The following is a 23616-nucleotide window of genomic DNA, read 5'->3' as shown; positions in this document are numbered from 1 at the left end:
AAAAGTAATGATGTTTCAATTCCCAATTTTCTCGAATCCGAATCTCAAATTCCAATCCCAGCGGGATCCTCGATACTCCCCTCGAATCCAAATGTATGCGTCAAGTTAAAAAAATTAAAATAATATACAGCAAATGAAAAATATTAACTATGTTTTTAAAACATTCTGTCTTTTTAAATGGTTGTTTCATAAACAGTTTCCAAAATCAATAAATTTTATTTTATTTACATAATTATATGATAAAGGTACAATATCTTGGGGAATCGTAACATAATACGAATGATGGAAGGTAAACAAAACTTACCTAGTAAACTTTAGACATTTTCAGAGTATATTCATTGAAAATACTTTTATTTCCTAATATATTTTTCTTTGAATATTTTTCCTTGAATATCGAACACATCGAATAATACGGATTTGATGGTATTTGAAGATTTCATTGGCTCATCCCTAATAAAAAGACAACTTCCATAAATGTTGGGACTTTTTAAAATTAAATTACGTAGTAACATTTACGAAACTTCCTATCAATGCATTGGGGGATGACCAACTACCGGCTGTTCAGTATGTCTCGAGTGACCATGGCTAGTCTTCTCGGGGATGTCAATATGTTGACAAGCCACTGACGTATTCGGGTCATTCGGTCATGTGAAATACTCCATCTGTAATTTTCCTTGCCTCTTGGGATGATGGTATCTTACTGACAACGTTGGATACGGTTGTGCAGAAAACATTGCAAGTAAGTATGTTTCGGAGCTATATGATATATAAATGGAAACGCTTATTATAAAAAAAATAATGCATCAAAATTAGAGGTACACACTTTAGGGAGTAGAAGAAAGCAACTAGATAATCACAAGTCACCATGCAGTTTTTGTGCTCGTAACACGACCGGTGAAGCTATAGGAGGCGCTTTCCAGTGAACGAAATAACATGAACGCGCAGTTAACTGCAAACGTCTTAATTTGTGCTTAGTATCTCCAACGAGATTCAAGAGAAGACAGACACGCATCGCATGTACGGGGTTGCGGACGGCAACACAGAGGAGGGTTGTACCTACCAGGAAAGTTTTTACCAGAGGCGTGCCAGGTGCTAGATCCTTTCAGCGATCGCTCCTACGTTATTGCGTTGATGAGCTCCCGTTTGCGAATTGCAGGCGGAATGTCGGACATGTGGCCTGTGATACTCAATTCGTCTTGTTGATTGTCCTTGCGTGGCACTGGAAGTGCCGTCATATTGCGCATCACAGGTTGGAGTTCCGAGCATATACACTGTATGGTGACTTGTGCTTGTCTAGTTACGTTGTATCACGCCCTAATGCACATTCGGACATTCTATGTGAAGAAATATCAGTTATCTGACCTGATCCACATTTTGCGTTCAATTATTCTATTCCTGAAGTAGGTTTTTTTTTTTTTAGATCCCTATCCAATTTGCCAATTTTGATAGCTTTATCATTTTCCCTTGGAAGTCGTATGAGATAACTGCAAGGGAGGTGTGTGTGTGATAAAAGTATTGTCGAAACGCGATTAATCTCCTGCAGAAACTGGAAAAAGCGACAGGTGTGAAGACGGACAAGATAAGCCGCTGCCTTTCGCAAACACCTCTTGTGGGATGATCGGAGTAGGGCGAGATGAATGTAATGCGGTGTAGATTTTGTGTCAGATAAGACAGTGGAGTTAATCTCTTGTCATACATATCAGGATGTGACATTTCTTACGTAAATGTTTTCAGGGCGCGGTCAAGTGGTTCGGGATTTATGGAGGAGCCAAGAAAAAGTAGCCAGAAATGGTCAGTACATTTTGTTTATTGCTACACCTAACCCTATAGTTAATAATGGTGAAAGTCGAGAAACTATATTTCTTAAGCCTTTTATTTAATTTATTGACGTTCGAAAAGCAGATATCTCCACACAGAATTAACTCGGTAGTGAACCGCCTACGAATAGCTGTGTTATTTTATAAACATTTATAATATCTATAGAATTTTTTCTTTAAAAGCCTTCCCTCGTAGCTTAGATTATTTTTTTTCAACGGTGTTGTGGATCATTTTTTGAACTTATTTTTATATTATGTTATTAATAATATTGTTAATATAAGTAATTTTAAAAAAAATACCTACATAATATGTATGGCTTCTAGTAACATTACAGTTTCGAATTCTAAGATAAACTGAAAATTAAGGGATATGCTGTATAAAGACTTAGAATCATTCTACGTGTAAATGAAAGCAAATCCTGGAGGGAAAATTATCGTAATCCCGCGTAAGAAATTTGTATTTCAACTATTTATTTCGAACGATAGTATTTTACAATTCTATAAAAATAAAAATTACGTAAGTGCGTTTATCATTTTTGCCTAACTGATTATCTTTTGGTTAGTTTTACTTGGCTGCATTCTTAGAACGACAACTTCAATTTTTCTCTGTAACACAAACGTTGTATAGAAATCACATTTTTTTTAAATTATATAATTCTCTGGAAGATCAAACTCTGAGGAGAGGTTTGTGGTACGTCTTCGGGAATGTGATATTCACTCAACCCATTCAGTTTAGTACGATCGTCCTCGAAAATGTATTTTCAGAGTATTCCAGGTTCTACACTCTCGTGCTTGAATTTTGCTGGAGTTGATGGTTTCCGAACAAACATATGTTATCAATATCGCATCTTTATGGTGTCTATCAACGGAATGACGTTTTAATTGGAACAAGGAAGCAATTTTTTAATTGAAGTTTATAAATTTGGTGTCTGAAAAAAAGATTTTGATTTGGGGGGGGGGGATATTTTGGTATATTTCGAAGAAAGACTACCTAACGGAGTCGTTATCATGGTTCGGCTTCCGGAAAAAAAAAATTACCAAAATTTTCGTTTCATGGACCATAGACCCCGAAAAAATAGTTAACTAAAGCACTCGTGTGTATGTATATATATATTTATGTAAATTTTTATGTGCACAATAACAGCCGTAATTTTGACTAATTATTTCCAGAAAATCTGGATTGCGTTCGTTAATAGGCAAAATGGGGACGATAAAAAAAATTTGAAAAAAAAAAATCATTACTTCTTCCTTAGTTAAATAAAAATTTTAATCGGTTTATAGATGCACACATTGCAAGAGAAGAACAAAAATTATTTGACACTACCAGCCATTACTGCTAAGGATGGGAAAAATAGGTGTTGGATTAAATGTTTTTAGTTCAGTAGGTAGGTATTCCAATAGGAAGCGTTGACATGACATTCTGGCTAGATAAATTCATGTGTGGTTCTTCACTGTACAGAGAGAGGGACTTCATCACACCACGAGGGACGCGTGTGTTTGACAGTGATGGTCCGGACGCAGTCGTAATGGATTCACCCCCTCCCCGCTGTCAGTCAAGTGGGGTTATCTGTAATGGCTTTTGTGATCGATTTCGGCTGGTGCTAGTGTTCCCGCATCAGTTCCGATTCTGTTCGTTGATTCTGTTTGTCCCGCGCGCGCTGTTGTTGAGTTATCGGTATAGGAGTTAAAGCTCGAATTGGAAATTACGAGGGAAAATCTCGTAGCTCTAAAACATAAGGTAATACGCCGGTAAATCGGCGGACAGTTTTTTTTTTGTTAATAATCATGGTCATATTGTTGAAATTTTTCGTACTGTAAAAATTTGTTTATTAGGAAAGTCCACTAATGTATCAAACTAACGATCTTCTGAATTATAAAAAAAAATAGAAAAATTACCTTTAATTCATCTGTAATGGGGTATTGGGAGGTATCACTCCGAATTAGATTTTGATTCGTGTTAAAAAGCTGGCGTGAATTGGTGTTCAAAAACATCCTCATAACAAACACATATTAAGGGGGGGGGGGGGAATTAAAAATTTTAGGTTCGTAATCATAATTAATCTGGTAACAACTGTTTTGTTAATTTTCTATGGTTTAATACTTAAACAGAAACTGATTTATTACTAAATTTATTAGCAACATGATATTTTTTTTAACTTACCTGAGTCGTTGATATAAAATGACAAAATAAGTATTTTTAAAATTGTAAGTACGAATCACGCCACCACAAATTTACTCCATCCTACCTTGAAAAGTTCATATTTGGTCGAAAATTACAACAGGGAAAATAATGTACTGATCAGATAGCGTGAGACATAGTGTCGTGTAGAAGTTAGACTACCTTTTGATTCCTGTTGGATTTTTTAAATTAATTTTAATTTTTAGTTCTTGCAATTTGTGTGTGCAGCCCAGTGATCTGTGTCATACCGTGCAGTGCCAAGTTTGATGCAGAATTAGGGTCAAATCCAGGTTTTCGGGGTTGTCAGTATTGCAGTGTTACAGCGCATATGCGATAACTCAACAACATGGCGGGTGGAGTATAGTCCCCACCCGCTGTGCATAACCTTGTGACGTTAAAACCTGCAAACAAACAATCGATTACGAAATTATTATTTACAGGATTTCAAATACGCAAGATTTCTAATACGCAGGATTTCAAATACGCAGGATTGTCACGGATTTTTTAAATCTCTGTATTTCGAATTGCTAATCCATTAACTGCGTCACTTGTTTTTATACAGCACGGTTAAACCGAACCACGTCTATGATCCTCCCCCCCCCCCCCCCTCCGAGTGTGATGTAGGAAACATCTCTTTGTGCATAGTTACACTGGCTCTTTTTGTTCAGCGTGTAAACCTGTTCTGCCACAATATCGAAGAATCTGTATGTATGCTGTTGGCAAGGAGTGCAAGAATTGTTAATTTCTTTTAATGGATATATATGTATATATACTAAAAGACGCACATCTTAAGTCAGGGTAAATGTGCGTGGGTTTTTCTGGACACCCAATTACTGTTGTAACTGCTGGTGTAGCATTATGTTGGGTTTACGATTGAAAAAAAAAAAACATAAGAATTATAAACTTAACCTGTACGCCGATTAGCACGTGGTTAAGTAATACTGCGAATTTTCAGTTAATTATTGAATTAGTTGTCTTTAATTTCAGGCATTAAAATCGGGCGAAAATGCAGCCGTGCTATATAAGCGGAATTTTTGTATTTGTAGGTATATTACCATTTTCAAGTGCATTTTAGCTATGAATCGTCGTTTTTTTTTCAATATACAATTTTTATCCATGATAAAAGTTTCTATGTACCCATTTAAAATACCATCCTTATTAATGGCAACAATTGCGACTAAAAGTTGCATCATTTCAGCCTTTAACCTATAATTCGGACAAAAATCAGAATCACAAATATTTCCACTTTAACATAGAAATATTTTAACTTTAATATATAAATATTTTTTCTATTTAATGCTAAGATTATCTATTTCGAGCCAATATATAATGGCTAAACAGTTAGGAAATATATTTAAGAATGGTGAACAGGTTTTTATAGACACTTATAGTAGCAAAAAAAAAAACAGAAACACATCAGAATAACAATTCTACAATATAAATAATCCGAATACAATTTTCTTAGAATGTTATCGATTCTTTACATGATACTAATAATTTCTTATTTCCCTCGCCTTTCATACTATATCATAGCTTGCTTTCCCCAAGGAAAGATTTCACACCTACAACACTGCTGTGCCCTAATTGGGGCTTCCCATAATTCTTAAGGAAAAAAAAAATAATCACTACCATTTGTGTTAATGCTTACGTCAACAACTGATTAGCATACGACCCGGCATGGCATCTACACGGCAATCTTAAGACTACCTTTGTTTACATAATCGTATCTTAAGGGGGGTTAGGCTCCTTTACCTTTGATTTTTCCATAAATTATTTTTACATAATTATAATTTTGAACTATTTATCTCAATTTTTGGCATATCCGGCATAATCATATATCTCAGTCCTTCTGTGCCTTGTTGCGATCACATATTTACTAACAGGCTCTGGTTTGTAAGCGCCGCGAGAAAATAACTTATTATATCACGCGGGCGACTATATCTGTACAAGTGTGTTGATTTCAAAAATATAGTTAAAGCGAAGTCCTATGCCAAATCAAACCAAAAAATAAATAGAAAATAAGAAGCAGATAAACATGCAATATTTAATATGCAATATGCGAGTCGCGTGAAAGAACTGCTTCTGACTGCGAGTCCGACAGATCGTGAAGGCGAAGCTAAGGGTCTGTGGGGAAACGAGATGACAACCTCAGCGGTGGAGTTGAACGTACCTTGTGTGGGGGTGTCTTGATTGCCACGATTACTGCTTTTGTGCCTCCCAGCCCTGCCCCTGCTACCGCGGCTCACTAAACAGCTGACTGCGGCGACTTCTCTCTGGCTATTTCGGTTTTTACGTTCACTTGGCATTACTAGTGCTTCATGAAGTGTTCCTGTAAATGTCATCACGCTAGCTACCTTGCGTGTTATGATCCGTCACGCATTTTGCCATCAGATGCTTGCCAGTTTATCTCATAACGGTAAAAAAGTCGCATAAATTTTAATAGTCATGACCACCTTCGTGGTATTTAAAAAACACTCGAATAATGTTTTGTATATATGTATCTGGTGCCAATTTTTCTAACCGGACCTAACATGCAAGATAGCTATCGTTACGCCATACTGACGTAGTCACCTCGGAGGTGAGTCGTTTGTCCTAGTGGTTTTCCCTAAAAACGTTTTCCCTTGAAAGTTTTCCTTAAGGTCGTTTTCCCTAAGGTCGTTTGTCTTAATTTTAGCACATGTTACGGAAATTCACTTTTAGGACTAACGTTTTTAGGTCAAAGGCGTGTACTCGTCACCTCGACTTACTTACCTACCTGCTGGAAAGAAGTTTCACTAAAAAGAAGTTTCTTTGTGTAAATTTATTTAAAGAAAAAAAAAGACAAAATTACGACACGCAGTCCATCGTGTGCGTGTATACTCGTAATTTTTAGTCGGTTGCCTTTCCTAATCGTCACTCGCCGAGTTAGTTACAAACGCCGCCAGTTTTACAGCCGTCGATGCACGTAGGTGGTACATCCGCCCGACGAAAAATATACGTCCTTGGCGATGCGTTTTTTTTATTTTAAATATCGATTATCATCTTTTAAAACGCCCCAATTTCTATAGGTGTTTCATTATAGCTGCTACTGGCAAATATCAAAATAAAATCAGAGTTTATCTCGAAATTTACGACTTGGAAGTTTACCAGGAAAAATAACAGTATATAAGCAGCGCACAGTGAAAGTAATTTGGTGTCATAGGTAAGTGCACGATAAATATTCTCGTTCACATGCTCGTTCACAAAACAGAGAGAGAGAGAGAGAGAGAGAGAGAGAGAGAGAGAGAGAGAGAACGCTGTAAAAAAATATGGTGTGGTAAAATATATATTTCAAAAACTAAAAAAACTAAAAAAAAAAAATCTTTGGCTATTACGCCGTCGTTGTCGCCTTTACGTTTCCACGTTTCCGTCATGATCGCACACACTTGGTTTTTGACATTTTCTTGGTTGAGCTTGTGGGGAGGGGTACCTCTTATGACGCGAAGCTTTGCGTTGTCGATTCACGTCGCCGTACGCACCTGTTCACGTGTTGACGTCACCATACTTTTCCCCCTTCTACAATACCCCCCGTCCCACTATCTTACCTTACACGCTTACCCGTTACACGTTCATTTGTCTGGGCCGCGGATCTTCGATGACCCATTTACCTTCCCCCTCCCTACCTGAAGCGACTCCGTCGTTATCATAAGCGGGGCCCCACTTTCTCCTTGGCGAGCGTCTCGTAGCAGGCGTAGACGTGGCGTTCACGCTAGATACGGGCGACGAAGCTCTTAACTGGAAGTTAAGCTGGTTGCACAAATGAAATTATAACAGCAATAGTGACAGTAGCTCGTGTGCACAAGAGTTGACAGCTATGTTATCGAACCTACTGATTCACAATAGCGCGTAGGACGGCTGTGTGCATGGGAGGGAAATTATTATATTTCTGTTACGGACGCACGTGACGCAACAGCTAATGATGCAATTTCAGCGAGACTCGAGATCTGTTTATAATAATTTATCAATAATACTGTGGCTAGAAATGGTCGAGATATTGGAATGTTCAGGTGTATGTGATTTCTGTTCTAAAAATAAATCATTTTTATTACTTACAAAAAAAGTCACTGGCAAATTAATGTAAATAAAAATGTTTCGTTGGTAGAGTGGTAAACTAAAATTTTTACATAACCTCACTTAATTTAACCTTTTGCTAACAATTTTCTGGTCAGATGTGGGATAATCATTTGGTAGTTAATATAGATACTAACACTACCAACAGATGTTGGATACATCGCAAAATATCATCGGCTGAAATTATCAGTAATATTTCAATTAATTGTGAACCGATTTCGCTCAGGTCGTGTGCACAGTCGTATGATTGGCGTGCTATGCACTCGTTTACGGTTTCTGATTGTGAACCCAGCTTTAGTCCATCTGCAGATAATACACCGAGCAGTACGATTCCAAAGGAATTCGGTGAAAGTTCCGTAACAAGTATCAAATTTGACCCCTTGAACGTGATGGCGTGATCCTGTCTAATTTACGCTGTAGCGCACAGTGCTTGCTGTTTTAATTTGATACGTCGAAAGATCCTGGTCACAATAAAAACAGGTGATAACACAATGAATTATGATCGTAAGTAGTTATACTAAAGGAAACATTTGTACAAGACCTGTCATAATTAGTTTGTATTGCGATTCTTTCGACTTACTAAAAACATTAGGCATCATTTACCACAGCATCAATTATACTGGATCATGCCATCAGGATCAAGGGATAAACTTCAAGCGAAAACAATTTTTCTGTGACAACCCAAAATTCCGTTATTTTGCATACTTAGATATTAGATATTTAATTATTATACATTTTTAATGCACTGAAATCATCGATAACTGCTGCCGTACACGGCATTTGAAGAAAAATTTTTTCAGTAAGTAGAAATATTCATAATTTATTATGACGATTGGATGACACTGAACATTTAGCACGAATATATTACTAATTGGCGTAAGTATGCAGAATGAATGCATTACATTAAAAATTATTTTTCTTACATTTTATTTATTGTTATTGACTGATGTTGATGCGTAGGTATATATATCTAATTACCACCAACCCACTACTTTCAAGAGACTATCCAATTAGGAACTTTCCCCAACATGGGATTGACGTCTTAATCTCTCTGTACTTACTCTGGGGTCGTAGACATATAGTTTGTTCTTTTATAAATTATAAATCTAGTTTATTAAGGCTGCTTAGAAAACGAATTTTTTTAAGATTAATTTATGACTTGTTATCCTAAAATAAATAAATATATATATATATATATATATATATATATATTTACGACAAAGTCTACATACAGACGCTTCGTTCTGAATTATATATGCATCACACGATTCCATGTTCGGTATTCGTGCTAAAACTGAAGGCGTTTTAAGGTTTTTAAACCACTTTGTGACTTCATGAAACCATTTAAAAACCATCAACCCAAGTTGAATAATTGATTAAAATTACACCACTGGCAAATATATAAATATATATATATGTATATATGTATATATGTATATATATATATATATATAATTTAAGAGCAATTAAGCCTCTGGTCACAAAAAAAACCATGTGGCGTACCCATTTCTCTTCGCCTTAATTTCTGCATGTTCTCAAACCTGTGGCTCATTCAGCGTACTTTATATCCTCGACAAAGTAACGAAATACTTGTAATCAGGTTGTTAACCACGTTATTTTGTGAAGTAACTCTTCATTGTAAAAATTATTCCTTCGATTTACGGGTGGTTGTGAAGGGGGTTGAAAGGGAAAATAACATTTTTTTGAAATATGCGTAATTATATATGGTTATTTATTTAAGATTATGAGGTAAATTATGACAAGTGTGAGGCTTTTCACCAATCACGACCTTCTAACGCTTTACCTGACTAGGTTTAACGATTATTGATATGCAGATATTAATATTTAATCAGCCAAATTGCTAAGCAACCATCAGAACCTGAATACAATTTTTTTTATTAAGGAGTTGTCTATTTGGTAAGGTATATATTTTATTTGTAGCCACTGTTAAGTAACTTCAATTACAAATAGATTAATAGATTATTGTCAGAATGTCTCCATCATGCAGTTAACTAGGTTCTTTTAATGCTGCATACTTAAAAAATTATTTCCGGGTGCGCTTTGCGCTTTTGTCTGTATCAGTGTTATGAAATTGTTTTTTTTTTTCTAGTTTCTCTTCGTACATGTGGCGAAGTGACCTTTACGCAACGTTTCTTTGCACTTTGATATCAGAGTTCCGTTACACGGCTTGAGAGTCGTTACGAAATGACATTCAACCCGAAATTACGACCGTTAAAGCAGGGACTGTCGGCGCGGTTAAGGCGCGCAGAAAGGTCAGAAACTTCTCATTGTAAGCGGCATATCGGCCATTAAGAGCACAGACCAGATTCCTGTTGACTTGTGGTATGACTCGTCAGCTTCCAACTACTCGCTACACGAGCGACCTGTCTCGTAGCAATCACGCTCTTATCAGAATAGCGTGACGCAACACACTACGAACGCGATGAACGTGATGCGAATTCGAAATAATTTTCTAATCAATCATGTACGACGCATCAATGATGTTACTACTTTACTGAAACGCGTGTTAAAATTTTGTTTTCGAAAGATGGTTGGTCTGGTGCATCGGTATTACTTTTTCTAACCTTGTATTTTTAATTTTTTTTATCTGTGTAATCTTTGAAATGTGTTACGCAAAGTGATTTTTTTCGATTGGATATTCATGAAATTAAACGTAGCCATTTATTTCAAGCATGTCGATTAAAATAAAAACTATTTTTGTTTACGGGGGTTAAAACCGCATGATCACAATACTGCTATTTTCGCGTCGTGCTATTGCGATTCTAGCACCGCTGCCAATGGAACCATCCCATATTTGTATTCGCTTCTTGGTCAACTCTAAGTTGTCGATTTGAACTCCAGTCGGTGAAATAATTCTCAATAAAAATATATAAAATATATAAGATATAACAGTATAAAGCAATTCTTAATCGGCGTCAATAGAAGTACATTTGTTTAGCAAAGTCATTTGAATTAGCAGTTGTTAAAGGTAAACTTATTGTTCCTCGTCTACTTCTTAAGGACTAAAAATTATAAATTGTTCTAAGTGCAGCATATCGTGAAGTTTAAATGTTCTTCGTTATTAAACTATTTTTTTAATTTTTTTACGGTGCTAATTGTATACAAATATTTTGGGAGATTTATGGTGTGGACTTTTAAGTTTCTGAATCAATTGGTTGGAGGGTAGAGCTCCAACGTTGAGGGTTGTTAATTAAGATTTTACGAATTCAACGTTTGTTCCTCACCTCCGTATTTATTGTTAGTAGTGAAGTGCATCAGCACATATTAGGCTGTAACTAATAATTAGTGTGCTCAATATTGTTTACAGTAATTTCAATTTTCTGTGGTGGATTGACGAATAAGTTCCGGTCTTGAACGAATGGTGTAATGTTTGCGTAACCTCTTGTGAAGCGCAATCGTATGTTTTCCTTTCGAGCCTATTGGTATTATAAGTTCCATGCTTTGCGTTTGGGTGGTTTTTAAGCATCGGACGATCAAAAAGTTTTCTTGATCCGTAAAGTTCTGGTAAAGTTAGTGATAACTATCATAACTTGTGTATTACTGCTATTGTTTATTTATTTCCGACTATGGTTAAGATTTTTATCCTTGTACACTTAACCATTAGGTCCACCACGCAAAAATCACGTTACATAAATTAAAAATACTAAATGTCTTATCTAACACTAATTATAAAAATCTAAAATCTGTACGTTTTTAAACTATCTTATAATATAAACAAAATTAGGTGATAAATATTTTTTTTAATGAAGTGTGATACAAAAAGTAAACTGAAAAGGTAAAGACACAATTGCACATAAATCTGTCTACATGAACGTCTGCGAACGAAGAAACCCGATCCTTTACGACATTTAACGATGCATTTTGCAACCTCACGTTTAAACTTTGTTTCTATGAATTTCTGCCGCGTGTGTCGTCAATGTAACTACTCTCGTCAAAATAATTAGGAGATTAGAAAATACGTGTTTTTCAACAGCAGTACGAGCAACAAGCATGGTCAGACTTAAATCCAATCGAGCACATCAGGGAGGCATTAGGACGACGTATTGCGGCTGTACCCGCACCTCCATCAGCTCACAGAGTCCGTGCCACGCAGGTGTGCAGCCGTATTGGAGGTTCGGGGAGACCATGCACAATGCTAGAGGACTGTACCTGCATTTCTCGTGTCTGTTATGCTTGCTGTCCTGCTGGCGCCATGTCCCGTCTCGTATAAGTAACGAGCATGTCCTTATGTATCAGTCAGCACATCGCACCGTAACTAGTCAGTGAAGGATTTGCTACTAATACTCCAATTATTTCAATCTGATCCCCTAATTAATTCAACCAGCTACCAGACACTTTAAAATTAAGGGAGAAGAAACTTTGCTTCACTGTAGTTAATTTTTAATGGATACGAGCTTTATGAAAAAGCTGATCTTGTAAGCAATCAGTATTAGCTGCCATTTTTTTACTCTCAAATAAGTAAATTGCGTGGCTTAGTTGGATCCGGAATTCTATGAAACCTCAAGCATATATATTTTTTCCCAGTGGTTACGTGTTTGGTCATTAAATACCACACTCCGTTAGCCATTTTTAGCCAGACGTGAAGTATCTTTTTAAGTACTAATCCGGTAGAGAATAAACCGGCTTCGTTCAAAAGAAAAGTAAAAAATTATTTTATTTGCAAACCAGAGGAATAAGCGAGGTTGTCGGCTAGCAGGATCTGAACTGATGGCTCAGGCATAGGCCAACTACAGTGGAGAAATTAAGAAGAAAGGAAGATACTTTCTTTGAATAAGTAATTGAGGAATATTTATCAAAAAACAATTGAATGGGCATACGCCAAATCTAGGTTATACTGGTTGTCATAGAAAATTCTGGATGCGGGATTAATCCTTTAATTATTTTTGTGGGATACTCTTACTATTTGACAAGTGTTCTTTGACGTACGTGTATTGATTCCAAAACGGGCACTTCCTGATGGTTTTTAACCAACAGGAAAATAAATAGCTGCCCCAGCGGCGATTAGGAAATGTGTCCAGGGGGGTCAAGCACCCTTAAAGTGGAAAGCGATCCGATAAATACTGTCGCGCAGGTAGGCCTGTCTGGGAGGGAAGCCTACGTGACTGGGACCACGTGACCGTTCGCCGTGGCATCGGTCCGTCTGGGCGCGCGTGAAAGCCGCGGTTGTTTACGAACTGCCAAGCGTTCCAGCGAGACTGCGTTACTGTCGTCTGAGTAGGGGCCTTTTGCAGGGCGCACTGCCGAGTGGAGGCGATTTGAGGGCGCACTGCAGAGTGGAGGCCTTTTGCAGGGCGCACTGCCGAGTGGAGGCTATTTGCAGGGCGCACTGCAGAGTGGAGGCGATTTTCAGGGCGCACTGCCGAGTGGAGGCGTTTTGCAGGGCGCACTGCCGAGTGGAGGCGATTTGCAGGGCGCACTGCAGAGTGGAGGCGATTTTCAGGGCGCACTGCCGAGTGGAGGCCTTTTGCAGGGCGCACTGCCGAGTGGAGGCGATTTTCAGGGCGCACTGCCGAGTGGAGGCGTTTTGCAGGGCGCACTGCCGAGTGGAGGCGTTTTGCAGGGCGCACTGCCGAGTGGAGGCGTTTTGCAGGGCGCACTGCCGCGGGGAGACACAGCATGCCAGAACTAAGCTTAATACTAGTATGAAATAGTTTAATTAAAAATAAAATTTACACGAAATGCAAAAAAAAGGCTGTAATTGTTTTATTTAGCATGGTATAATAAAAGTCAACACTCGCAAAATTTTTAGGGCACATTCCGCACTATAGATATAAGGATTCCGGACCTACTCTGTAAGTATATACTCACCTCTTATTTCCGAAGTTGTTCGGCATGCCATGCACCACCAGGAACGCGAGCGCTATGGTTTTAACAATCCAGATGAAGATAAAAATTACTCTTTTCTGCCCCGACCAACTCTTCGTGTATCCTGTATTCTCCCACACTATTAATAGATGCCTGTCGCACCTTGCATATCTGGGTCCAGGGTTTTTCCCTGTGTATATGCAGGTTCTACCTGGGTTCAATTTAACATAGTTTTGATCCAGATGTAATATAGCGGGAGTTACTCATGGCTTCAATCGCTGCCATGGCTGGCCAATCCCCGCACAAAAGCACACGATGCAAGAGACACTACCTGACATGAGACACACCTAAGTCCCTCGCTAACCCGGATAAGGAAAAAAAAATAGTTTCGTGCCAACACAGAAGAAATGCCGAAACCTCACGATGTAAAGCAGCCCGAGACAATGATTTCGCGACAATTTTTCCACATGCAAATTAAACCTCCTAACTCCATTTGGGAGAATGCGCTTCGACTCTGTACCGCGAGCACTCTTCGAAACCAGGATGAAACTTATCAAAATTCCTCTTGTCGCGTCGAGGCAATGGAAAACACGTGACGTCATCGTGTGCACGGAAACGCCTCGCTGTCGTCGACCGCACGTATCTCTGACCATATCGTGTGGAGTCCGGGATGGCTAGTTCCCGTTCGGGAGTCCCTACTCGTCCGTTTGCCGCTATTCGGTAGATATTCATGATTTGGGGGAAGAAAAAAAAGTGAGCGAGTCTTTCAGTACTCGCCAGAGATGTGTAACATCTAACCTCGGTAACGAGAAAATTCACTTGTTCTCGTGTTGCAAATACACTTATAATACGAAACTCGGACACGGAATTTAAAGTATATATTTTTTTTAAAGGCTGGCGTGATAAATATACGCAAATTGTGTTTTAAACTACATTCCTGGACGCGAATAACTCTTTAAGTTTCCGTACCCGCCGCTAGAATTCGCTGCCGCAGCAGACGTCGACTATCGAATCATTCGATTATAAACTACAGTATATAATGGATCGGCTCCGATAAAAGCGAAAAACACTTGAAAAAATAATACCAAACCTCAGCTTGTTAAAATTCACTAAACCTTTTACACTATAAAGTTTCCCCTCGGCTTGGTGAACTGTGTGGTTCGCAACCATGTGCCGCAGGCAGCACCGTAGTTACACATTTCCGTTTCATGAGACTTCCTTTCCATCCACGAAATTACTCCTACTAAATGTCGTATACAGAGAGCCAAGATGTTTATACATCGAAAATTGGTAAAGATCAGCCGTTATTGGGCGAAGGAAATGGGTGACATGTTTTTACAATAATTGCATTGTATAGGCTAAACCTTTTTTTAAATTGAAAATACTCGATTTGATTGATTTTTTTTTTTAGTTACGATGTATTATATTTTTACATGTACTTTCAAATGTACAAATAAAGAGTTTACCACCCAATTATCTCATTGAGGCTTCTGTAACTCATAAAGAACACATGTTTGTTTAAAATATATCTTAATACTGGTGTGCCGACAAGAAAAATTAAATACACTTTTTGGTAGTAAAAAATAACCAAATGTCTTTACTCCATAAAGTTTAAGCAAAATTACGTATAGCCTATGTATGCTATGCATTTTTTACAACTCTAAAGTGCATATAAAGCAAATGGATAATTATATACCTATATGATATAACATTTACTCCACACACCTGTTTCCTCACATACTCTATCTACAGTTCCTTCAGTGGTGCGGTCGGTTAGTTTTTTTTTTGTTTCAAATTCAATTGGCGTGGTTTTGATCCGATTCACTTACAGTTCTTGCCTTGTTTTTAGCACGTGCTAGTGTTGTTAATGGACGTATTTATCAAATGACTTGCGTCTTGCGTTGACCGAACATTTGATTAAAATTAGTAGTGTAACAACGCCTGAAGCAATTATAAATATTAATGATATACGCAAGGAATTAAATACTAATGAAACTTGTATTTCCAAAGAATTATTCTGTTGACTCGAAAAGCGTATATTGTTATAAAAAAAATTCAAATGGGTTTTTGTGTCATTTTTAAAGGTCCGCCAAAGTATTCAGTTCATTAAAAATGGTAATTTGAAAGATTTTCGGATGTAACCAGGATAATTTTGAATTATTAAAGTCCCTTTAGATTCACGAAATGTTAGCTTGTCTAAGGACGTATTTACACGGAGCTTTAATTATTTTATTTAAGCATTTTGAATAAGCTTAGCGAGTCATCCGTATCGTAGTTTTCGACGTGACAATGAATTTTAGTGACACTTTCACACTTTTTGAAAAGATTTTTAAGAAATTCTAAAGGGCAAAGTTCTCCCGCATTCACGAAGTTAGTGTGGCAATAAATGCTAATAAGATAGTTGTGATTATCTATTCAAGTTTAGTTTACATAAACTTTGATTGCCATTATCAAAGTTAAAACAGTATGGCAGTCGTTATGTTAGAGGTGTGTGTTGTGTGCGTGTGTGGTATATGTGTTATTGTGTTGTGTGTGTTGTTAAGTGTTATTGTATGTGTGTTGTTGTGTGTGTTTTTTTTTATTTATTGAATGGAAAGACAGCCCCAGGCCTTAGAGTTAGCGCAGTTTTTGATAAACTTCACTCTGCAGGAAAAGAGCTGCGCCCAGAGGGACGCAACTAAATAGGCGTGATGTGTCTACTAAAAAAAACTGTGCTGTTAAAGAAATGCCAAAAAAGGAAAAATTTAGTTTTAAATATAATTACAACATATAATTTTGTTACTCACAACTTCAATAAAAAAGTAATTTTACAAACATTCTTAGTTCACAATTTATTTAATGGTAAATATATGGATTTGCGTAGTGAGTATAATGGCAAAGGATTGTACTTTCGAATAATTTTTGACAATGTTGAATTATTTTGGTAGCAATGAAATAAGCATGGCTTCTAAAGCAGTCGCTCATTTGTTTATTAAACACGACAAACTTTGTTAATTATCTAATAAACGTTTATCGTCCGAGAAAATGTGCTTGAAGAGAGTGTTGCAACTTTTTGGCAAGATCTTTTGAAACAAGAGATAAAGCGTTTTAACGTATTGTTTTGGTTTGTTCCGTACTGCAAAATAAATGGCTATTGTGACCGCCACGTCGGAAAGTGTAAACTGTTCCGGTAGTCGCCAGGCAAAAGGCCCATTTGTGTCCAGCCAGTCTCTCTGGGCAATATGCACCGCGATCTGGCAACATCGCACTGCGGTGTGTATCGGGTGGTCACGTAGACCCAAACTTTTTGGTGAAGGAAAGGTGGTTGTGGGGGGGAGAGGAGTGAGTGAGGAGGGGCGGGCCAGGCATACCAACCAGCGGGGTCCCTGCGCCCGGAATGGTAATAGAGAGCAGGCTGGGCCCTTTTCACCTCGCCCCCTCGAGTGTGTGTGCCGTGCCCTTGTACGGGCACACCTGCCCGGCATACTTCTCCCCCCCCCCCTCCCCCAACCCCTTCTACAAACTTCTTCCCACTTCACCGACTCCTCCTGCTTCTTGCCTGTTGCTGGCAGCAAATACACTAGAGGCGAATACCGAAAAGCTCTATACTAACGACACGGACGAGAGAGTGAAAAATAACCTAGCGGCAAGAGGTGTGACTGCAGAAATTATTTATTGATAAGTTTTAAAATTATATATCTGGTTTCAAACATGATTAACTCATTTTTTTGATAAATCTGGAAAACTGGAGGTTTATTTCCCCTCGTAAATGTTTAAAATAATTAAAACAATTTTTTTTGGAGGGGGGGGGGGGGAGGATATTGATATTAAAATTTGAGATGAGTTACCTGACTATCTAAAACGTGTTTGAATTTCAGATTAATATTATCAGTAGTTTTTGAATTTAATCATCTCGTACAGACAAACGGATATCGTCAAAAAAAAAAACGACATAACATGACATCATTTCTACGTCAAATGTATGTAAGAAAATGATTTTGGTATTATATCACTAGCATCTTGGTGACGCAAACCCATAAGTTTTCCCCTTCTAATAATAACTTTAAAATTAGAAGAAATGAGATTTTAGCATTGAAAAAAATGTATTAACTTAAATCCACAAATAATCAACATTCACTACGTATATAAATACACAAAAGAAAATCGCTCAACGCGGTCAATTTAACTTCACTTACTGCTACTGCAGTATGTCGGTGACGCGAACTCACAATATTTTACCCATCCAAAAAGAGCCCAACACGCACATGATACAGTCGAGTATATACATTGTATTAGTGTATATATGCGTGTACCTGTACACAGGTCGCTGCGCGTCGCCAGTCTGGCGCAACACGTCACTAGCATGTCTGTGACGCGGGGTCGTTACCACGGGAAGCCTACAACTCACGTAGTTTCGGTTCCCTGCAAGAATTTCCGAAGATTTCCGAAGTTTTTCGTTTTGGTATTAACGCCACTTCAGCCGCTAAATCAGAAGTTTAACCCTTCGATTTTTTTTAATTTCAATTTTTGAGAGAAATCCGAAGTTGCACGAACGTGGTAGGGAACTGAAACTACGTGAGTTGTAGGCTACCGTCGTTACCACAACGCCGAAATACCATAACGCCGAATGTAAAACTTGACCACAACGCCGACAGCTAGAAAACTGCTGTGTACCACAACGCCGAAATAACAACTGAATGAATTTGTGTGTGTTTCTTAAATGTACCTTAACGCCGAAATACCAACTGAATGAATTTGTGTGTGTTTCTTAAATGTACCTAACGCCGAAATACCACAATCAAACCTAACCTTACCTAACCTAACCTAACCTAACCTAGCGTAATATAACCTAACCTAACTAACCTAGCCTATCCTAGCCTAGCATAAAACCTTGGAGATGTCGGGTATTGTTCTTTAGAGTGTTTGCTGGTAATGTGATCCCGCGCACTTTTTTAAAATAATAAAAAAATTGATTTCCTAATGTTTTTACACTTTGATTACAAAGCAATTGGGGTGAAGGGGGGGGGGGGGGGTGAGAAATGGGTATATAAGCCCGGGATTTTGATCAGTTAGGTATGGAGCAGCAGGACCATCACCCACATCATCATGAGGCATTAGAGAGAGAGAGAGAGAGAGAGAGATTGACAGAAGGCAAGGTGTTTTGGAGAGCTAAGTATGAGTGTTGTAATTATTTGTTATGGAATGGCCAGTAGAGTTTAAAGTTTTGATAATGATGAAAATAACTTTGAGTAGTATTTGTTGGACTTGTGTTTTGTGCGAATATGATGCACCTGTTTAAAATTAGAGTTGCTTTAGGTGTTCATTAATGTGGATTTGAAACTTGGTAAAATTTGCTGCACCTTCTGTGCATTTTGCTTGTTGGCGGCCATATTGCTTTCAATAATTTATTTTAGCTCTCCAAAGACCTTTTCCTTAAGAGTTTTAATAGTTTGTTTATGTTTCTTCTAAAGACATGAAGCAGTTAAATGTACGTTATAATAAATGTTGGCTCTTCCAGCCTAGAGTTTGAAAAACCAAAGAAAGTATTAAAGTCAGGAATATTTATTGTGTGTAAATTATAAAATATGTTATTTATGAGAGGTATCTAGTCATAAGAAAATAACTATTTTTGTACTATTTGTGAGATATAAAGATTAACAATAAACTTTGAAAATATATTTGATGTGTTCGGTCAATGTTTTTGCCACCTTACATTTTTCAGCATAGGTTTTGATGATCACTTTGATTTTGAATTTTTAATATGCAGGTTAGGCCCCATCTGGGCAAGTATTTATCTTGTGGAAAGTAACAGGGATTTGTGCTTGCAGTGGGAGTTGGGACTCTGATGGGGCCCGGCCTCAACTGGCATGGCGGTGTGTAGTTATAAGTTGTGCCTGATCGTGTGCTTTTTTTTATGTGTCTTCTCAAAATGTAACCCGTCCTTTTCTGAGGAATGCCGGCAGTTACGGAGTCCTTTGATTTGTTTTACTTTACGCTCCGGCTACACTGTTATAAATTACAGGAAATTTACGGATTTCTAAACCACGAATTAACCTGATAGAAACGAAGAGTTCTTGATAATCTCAGATAACTGAATCTTGTAGAAAAACTACGCCTGATTCCGACTTCGAGTTAAGTGTTTCGTTGTAAACAAAACCAACACAAGCGTGGGCGAAAGAAAAAAAATTTTTTTTTTTGTTGTACATTCAACAAGATTCTGAATGTTTTGTTCGTAAAGAAAGATTATTATTGATGTTTCATGTTGAAAATGCGTTAACTCGGTACCCTAAACTGAAGTGTAAAACACATTATACCAGCAAAAAAATATTTCGTTACACAGCTAAAACAATACTAATATAACACCGTTTAAACAATACTGATTTCCACAAGTAATTAGAATAATACGCACTTGAAAGAACACAATTATCTTGCGAATGTGGTCCGTGGCGCGGTGCACAACAATAAGCTCAGACCCCGTGTGTTGCCCTCTGCCCAAATACTCCCTTGCTGTATGCCAGCAAGACTGATGGCGTCAGGCGCAGGCGGGTCCCTACCGCCGCGACCCGCCTATCCCTGCAGCATGGCGGGGTTCAACCTGAGCCGCACGCCGCCACGTGAAGTCCACCCAAGGGAACGAGACCCGGGAATTCTTTGCACCACCGCAACCTTTTTAGCGCCAGAAATCGTTTCACAGTAATGTTTTACGAAAACTTTGCGTTGAAATTCGTTCTTGAAATTTTACTTCCATCGCGCCCAAAGAAGTTTCACGTCAAAAATGATTGTAGTTATTAGTAGAGATCTACCGATGAAACAAGAAACCAATATTTTTTCTTTGCATCAACTGCAACGTAAAAGCATTATAGGTCTAGTTACACCACTCAAAGTTTTTAAGCAACGTGGGTTCCAGTGCAAACTTGTGACCAACAGTTTACTGCGAACAGTGAACAACACACACTTTACTGTACAAGCTTAACCAAATCAAAGCCAGAATTCTGGAATTCATTCATGTCATTTTTGCAAAGATAACTGGGTGCGGCGAAGCTTTGTGTACATATTTGCATAGGCCTACTGCATGCTCAGCAACTTGAATCGGAGCCGCTTGGTGTTCCAAAATACGTTAGAGCCTGTTTGTAGATCAAGGAATATTGCGATGTCTAGTGTGTGTAGAGGTTTTACTTACTGCACGGCCTTAACGTCCTTGGGCTGTGCTTTCGTGAAGCGTTTCTGGGTCTTCGCGTGGAGGGATTTCGTAATCTTCAACTTTTTCTCTGTAACTATTCATTGTTAGGGGAGATATGTTCGCAGTCTATGGCGTGAGCGTTCTTTTTCTTGCACGTAGAAGTGAATTTCTTGACATGGCTTTCAACGAATGATAAACGAGGATCTATAAAAAATATTTTTGACAAGTCTTTTCCTAAAAGCGAGCTGAAGTCATTCCAATGCATTCCAAAAACTTAAAATCAGTTCAACTAGCGGGCCAAGTCACTTCAAATACGCTAAACGTGTGTATTCATTCGAGGCTTCAGCGGCGCAACTGCTTTGCTTTGAGCCCATTACTCTTGCTTGCGTCTTGGTAAAAATTGTATGACGTCCATACCGTAAGTACGTACTTGACATTAACGTGAATGACGTTTTTTAAGTTACGCGCGGGAAGCGGGGCCCGGCGAACGAGGTGTTCGTCAGGGCTGTATAAATACTTGACAAGGGAGTGGGGGTCCCCTTCTTCACGTAGCCAATCACGAGAAGGTTTCCTCCTGTTGTCTATTAGTGCTGGTCGCGTGGGTGCGGGGAGGGGAAGAGAAGAGGTGTTCCTGCGAATGAATGGTTTCGCGAGAGAGTTGGAGCGCAGCCACGAAGAAACCCCCCCCCCCCCTTAACGCCCCCCCCCCGGCAAGGTTAAGGGGGGGGGGGGGAGGGAAGGACCCGCTGCGCAGGCGATCGCAAATATTTGCGACGCGTTCGCCCTGTGACGTGCTGACGAGTAGTGAGGGAGTTGGATGGATGAAGGGAGCGGGGGGCGTGCGGTTGCGCGCGCAAGCGAACGCCGTGTGACGTGTCTCTTTCTCTCCGTCGCGTCGGCGAGGCGAAATGTTTTCAGCGGCGGTAGTAGCGGTGGCGGCGCCACGCGAAGGATTGTGTTGTTGGAAAAAGAAGGGGAAAGGGGGGGAGGGTAAGAGAAAGACGCCTGCTGGTGTTGCTGGGGAGGGGGGGAGGGAGAGAGTGAGAGAGAGAGAGCGGGGTCCACGCTTGAAGTTTCCCAGCCCGCCGTTCCTCAGTCACAGTCAGTCAGCGGCCGACAGGCGACCGGGTCAGATGCGCTGTGGTGCGTCCGTGCCGCTGTGACCTCTCTTCGGCCTTCTTCCGCGGGGTGTGCGTGGTGTGTACGCGCGTGCGTGTCATTGATGCGGCGGACTTGTTTCTTTTCGCGTAGCCACGGGACCAGCGCCGAGTCGGCCCCATGTTAGGACGCAAGAAGAAGAACTACAAGAGGTTCAAGTCGCTGAAGATCTCGATGCGGGTGTTGAACATTTTCAAAAGTAAGTGCAAAGTGTTTTAACGTAACACTTTTTTTTTGTCGTCCCCTCTGGGCTTTGTTGATGATTCCTGTGTCTTTCCCTGGATGCTTCATCAGGTGAGGTTTCATTTTATTTTCGCGTGGAGCGCTTTGGGTCTTGGTTTCGGACGTTAACGAATTTCAGGGTCACGCTGGTACTCGCCCGCAGATTGGGCGGATCCGTTGCCGTGCGAAAAAAAAAAAAATGCGGGCTTAACCTTTGGACTGCACTGTATTGTTTGACTAGGGCTTGCGCAACGTGCCTGAGCCGGGTTTGGGTTACATTTGTTTCCAGCGCTGCCTCGCTTTGAGAGATTGCGAGTGTTGCGGTAGCAGGTGCCATTGGTCCTTCGGCGGACCTTTGCCTCGCAGCTTTACGTTTACGCCCGTTCTACAATGGCACTGAAACGGAGACAGATCTCGCGGAACAAGGGTTTCTAGACGGGCCCCGTACGAATTAGCTCGGCGATGCTGAGCTCTTCCTTGCGACAAATAGAAGCCGAGTACTTGTCTGCTGTGGTAGCCATGTTTGTTTATGTTCGTAATACGTTAAAAATGGTTTCAAGTACAATAACATTTAGTGCTCTGTTAATATTGTGTCGTTTGATTTATTTACGTAAATTCTACGGTACTATGGTTTCGAAGAAAAAAAAACACACACATATATATATATATATATATTAATATTTCGTAAGCTTGAGATTGTCCAAGGGTTGCAATCCTTTTCCGTTTCCGTGCCATTGTAGAGCGAGCGGGCCTTAGGGGTCTACGCTTGCATTTGGTGTGTTCATGTAAGTCTGGATGGTTTCCACTCCTTGGAGTTTAAATATGTAGACAGCTTATTTATTTGTTATCGTCTTTATTGACGGCGAAGTTAAGGCGATACTCTTTTTCTCACACTAACATTTTCTTCTATTACATCATGCATTGAAATTTTACAAAACGAATCATAACATAAACATTATCGTTGATAAAATGGGTAATGCGATAGAAAACAGAATTAAGCTTTAACCAAACGTTCAAATACCTATAAGAAGTAACCATTTCTCAATTTAATCAAAAAAGCTAACTTACTTCTAACTTAAAATTAAGCATGGTCTTGCACTTGCTGGAAAGTGTTTCAACACAAAATCCAGCGTTGTCAAAACAAGATGATATTCATACATTCACAC

General features: G+C 39.0%; 1 protein-coding gene across 7 annotated transcripts in view; it reads left to right on the top strand.

The window, feature by feature from the left end:
• Nucleotides 1-23616, top strand: part of LOC134543255 (dual 3',5'-cyclic-AMP and -GMP phosphodiesterase 11) — a 295462-nt gene that overhangs the window by 186739 nt on the left and 85107 nt on the right. For 2 of the 7 annotated variants that reach the window (XM_063388166.1, XM_063388168.1), the window contains exon 3: nucleotides 1735-1791. The exons of 3 other annotated variants lie outside the window; for them this stretch is intronic. Coding sequence is in view for 2 of the 4 variants with exons in the window: in XM_063388163.1 (XP_063244233.1) it covers nucleotides 22349-22427 (79 nt within the window). In the remaining 2 variants the exon portion in view is untranslated. Of the gene's footprint in view, nucleotides 1-1734; nucleotides 1792-22163; nucleotides 22428-23616 lie in introns of those variants that run through there. 2 more of the 7 variants (XM_063388163.1, XM_063388162.1) reach the window with 1 other exon arrangement.

Source organism: Bacillus rossius (genome assembly GCF_032445375.1).
Source record: "Bacillus rossius redtenbacheri isolate Brsri chromosome 9 unlocalized genomic scaffold, Brsri_v3 Brsri_v3_scf9_2, whole genome shotgun sequence".
NCBI classification, from domain to species: Eukaryota; Metazoa; Arthropoda; class Insecta; order Phasmatodea; family Bacillidae; genus Bacillus; species Bacillus rossius.
The sequence above is the reverse complement of the archived record's forward strand: the minus strand, read 5'-3'. Positions and strand labels throughout refer to the sequence as shown.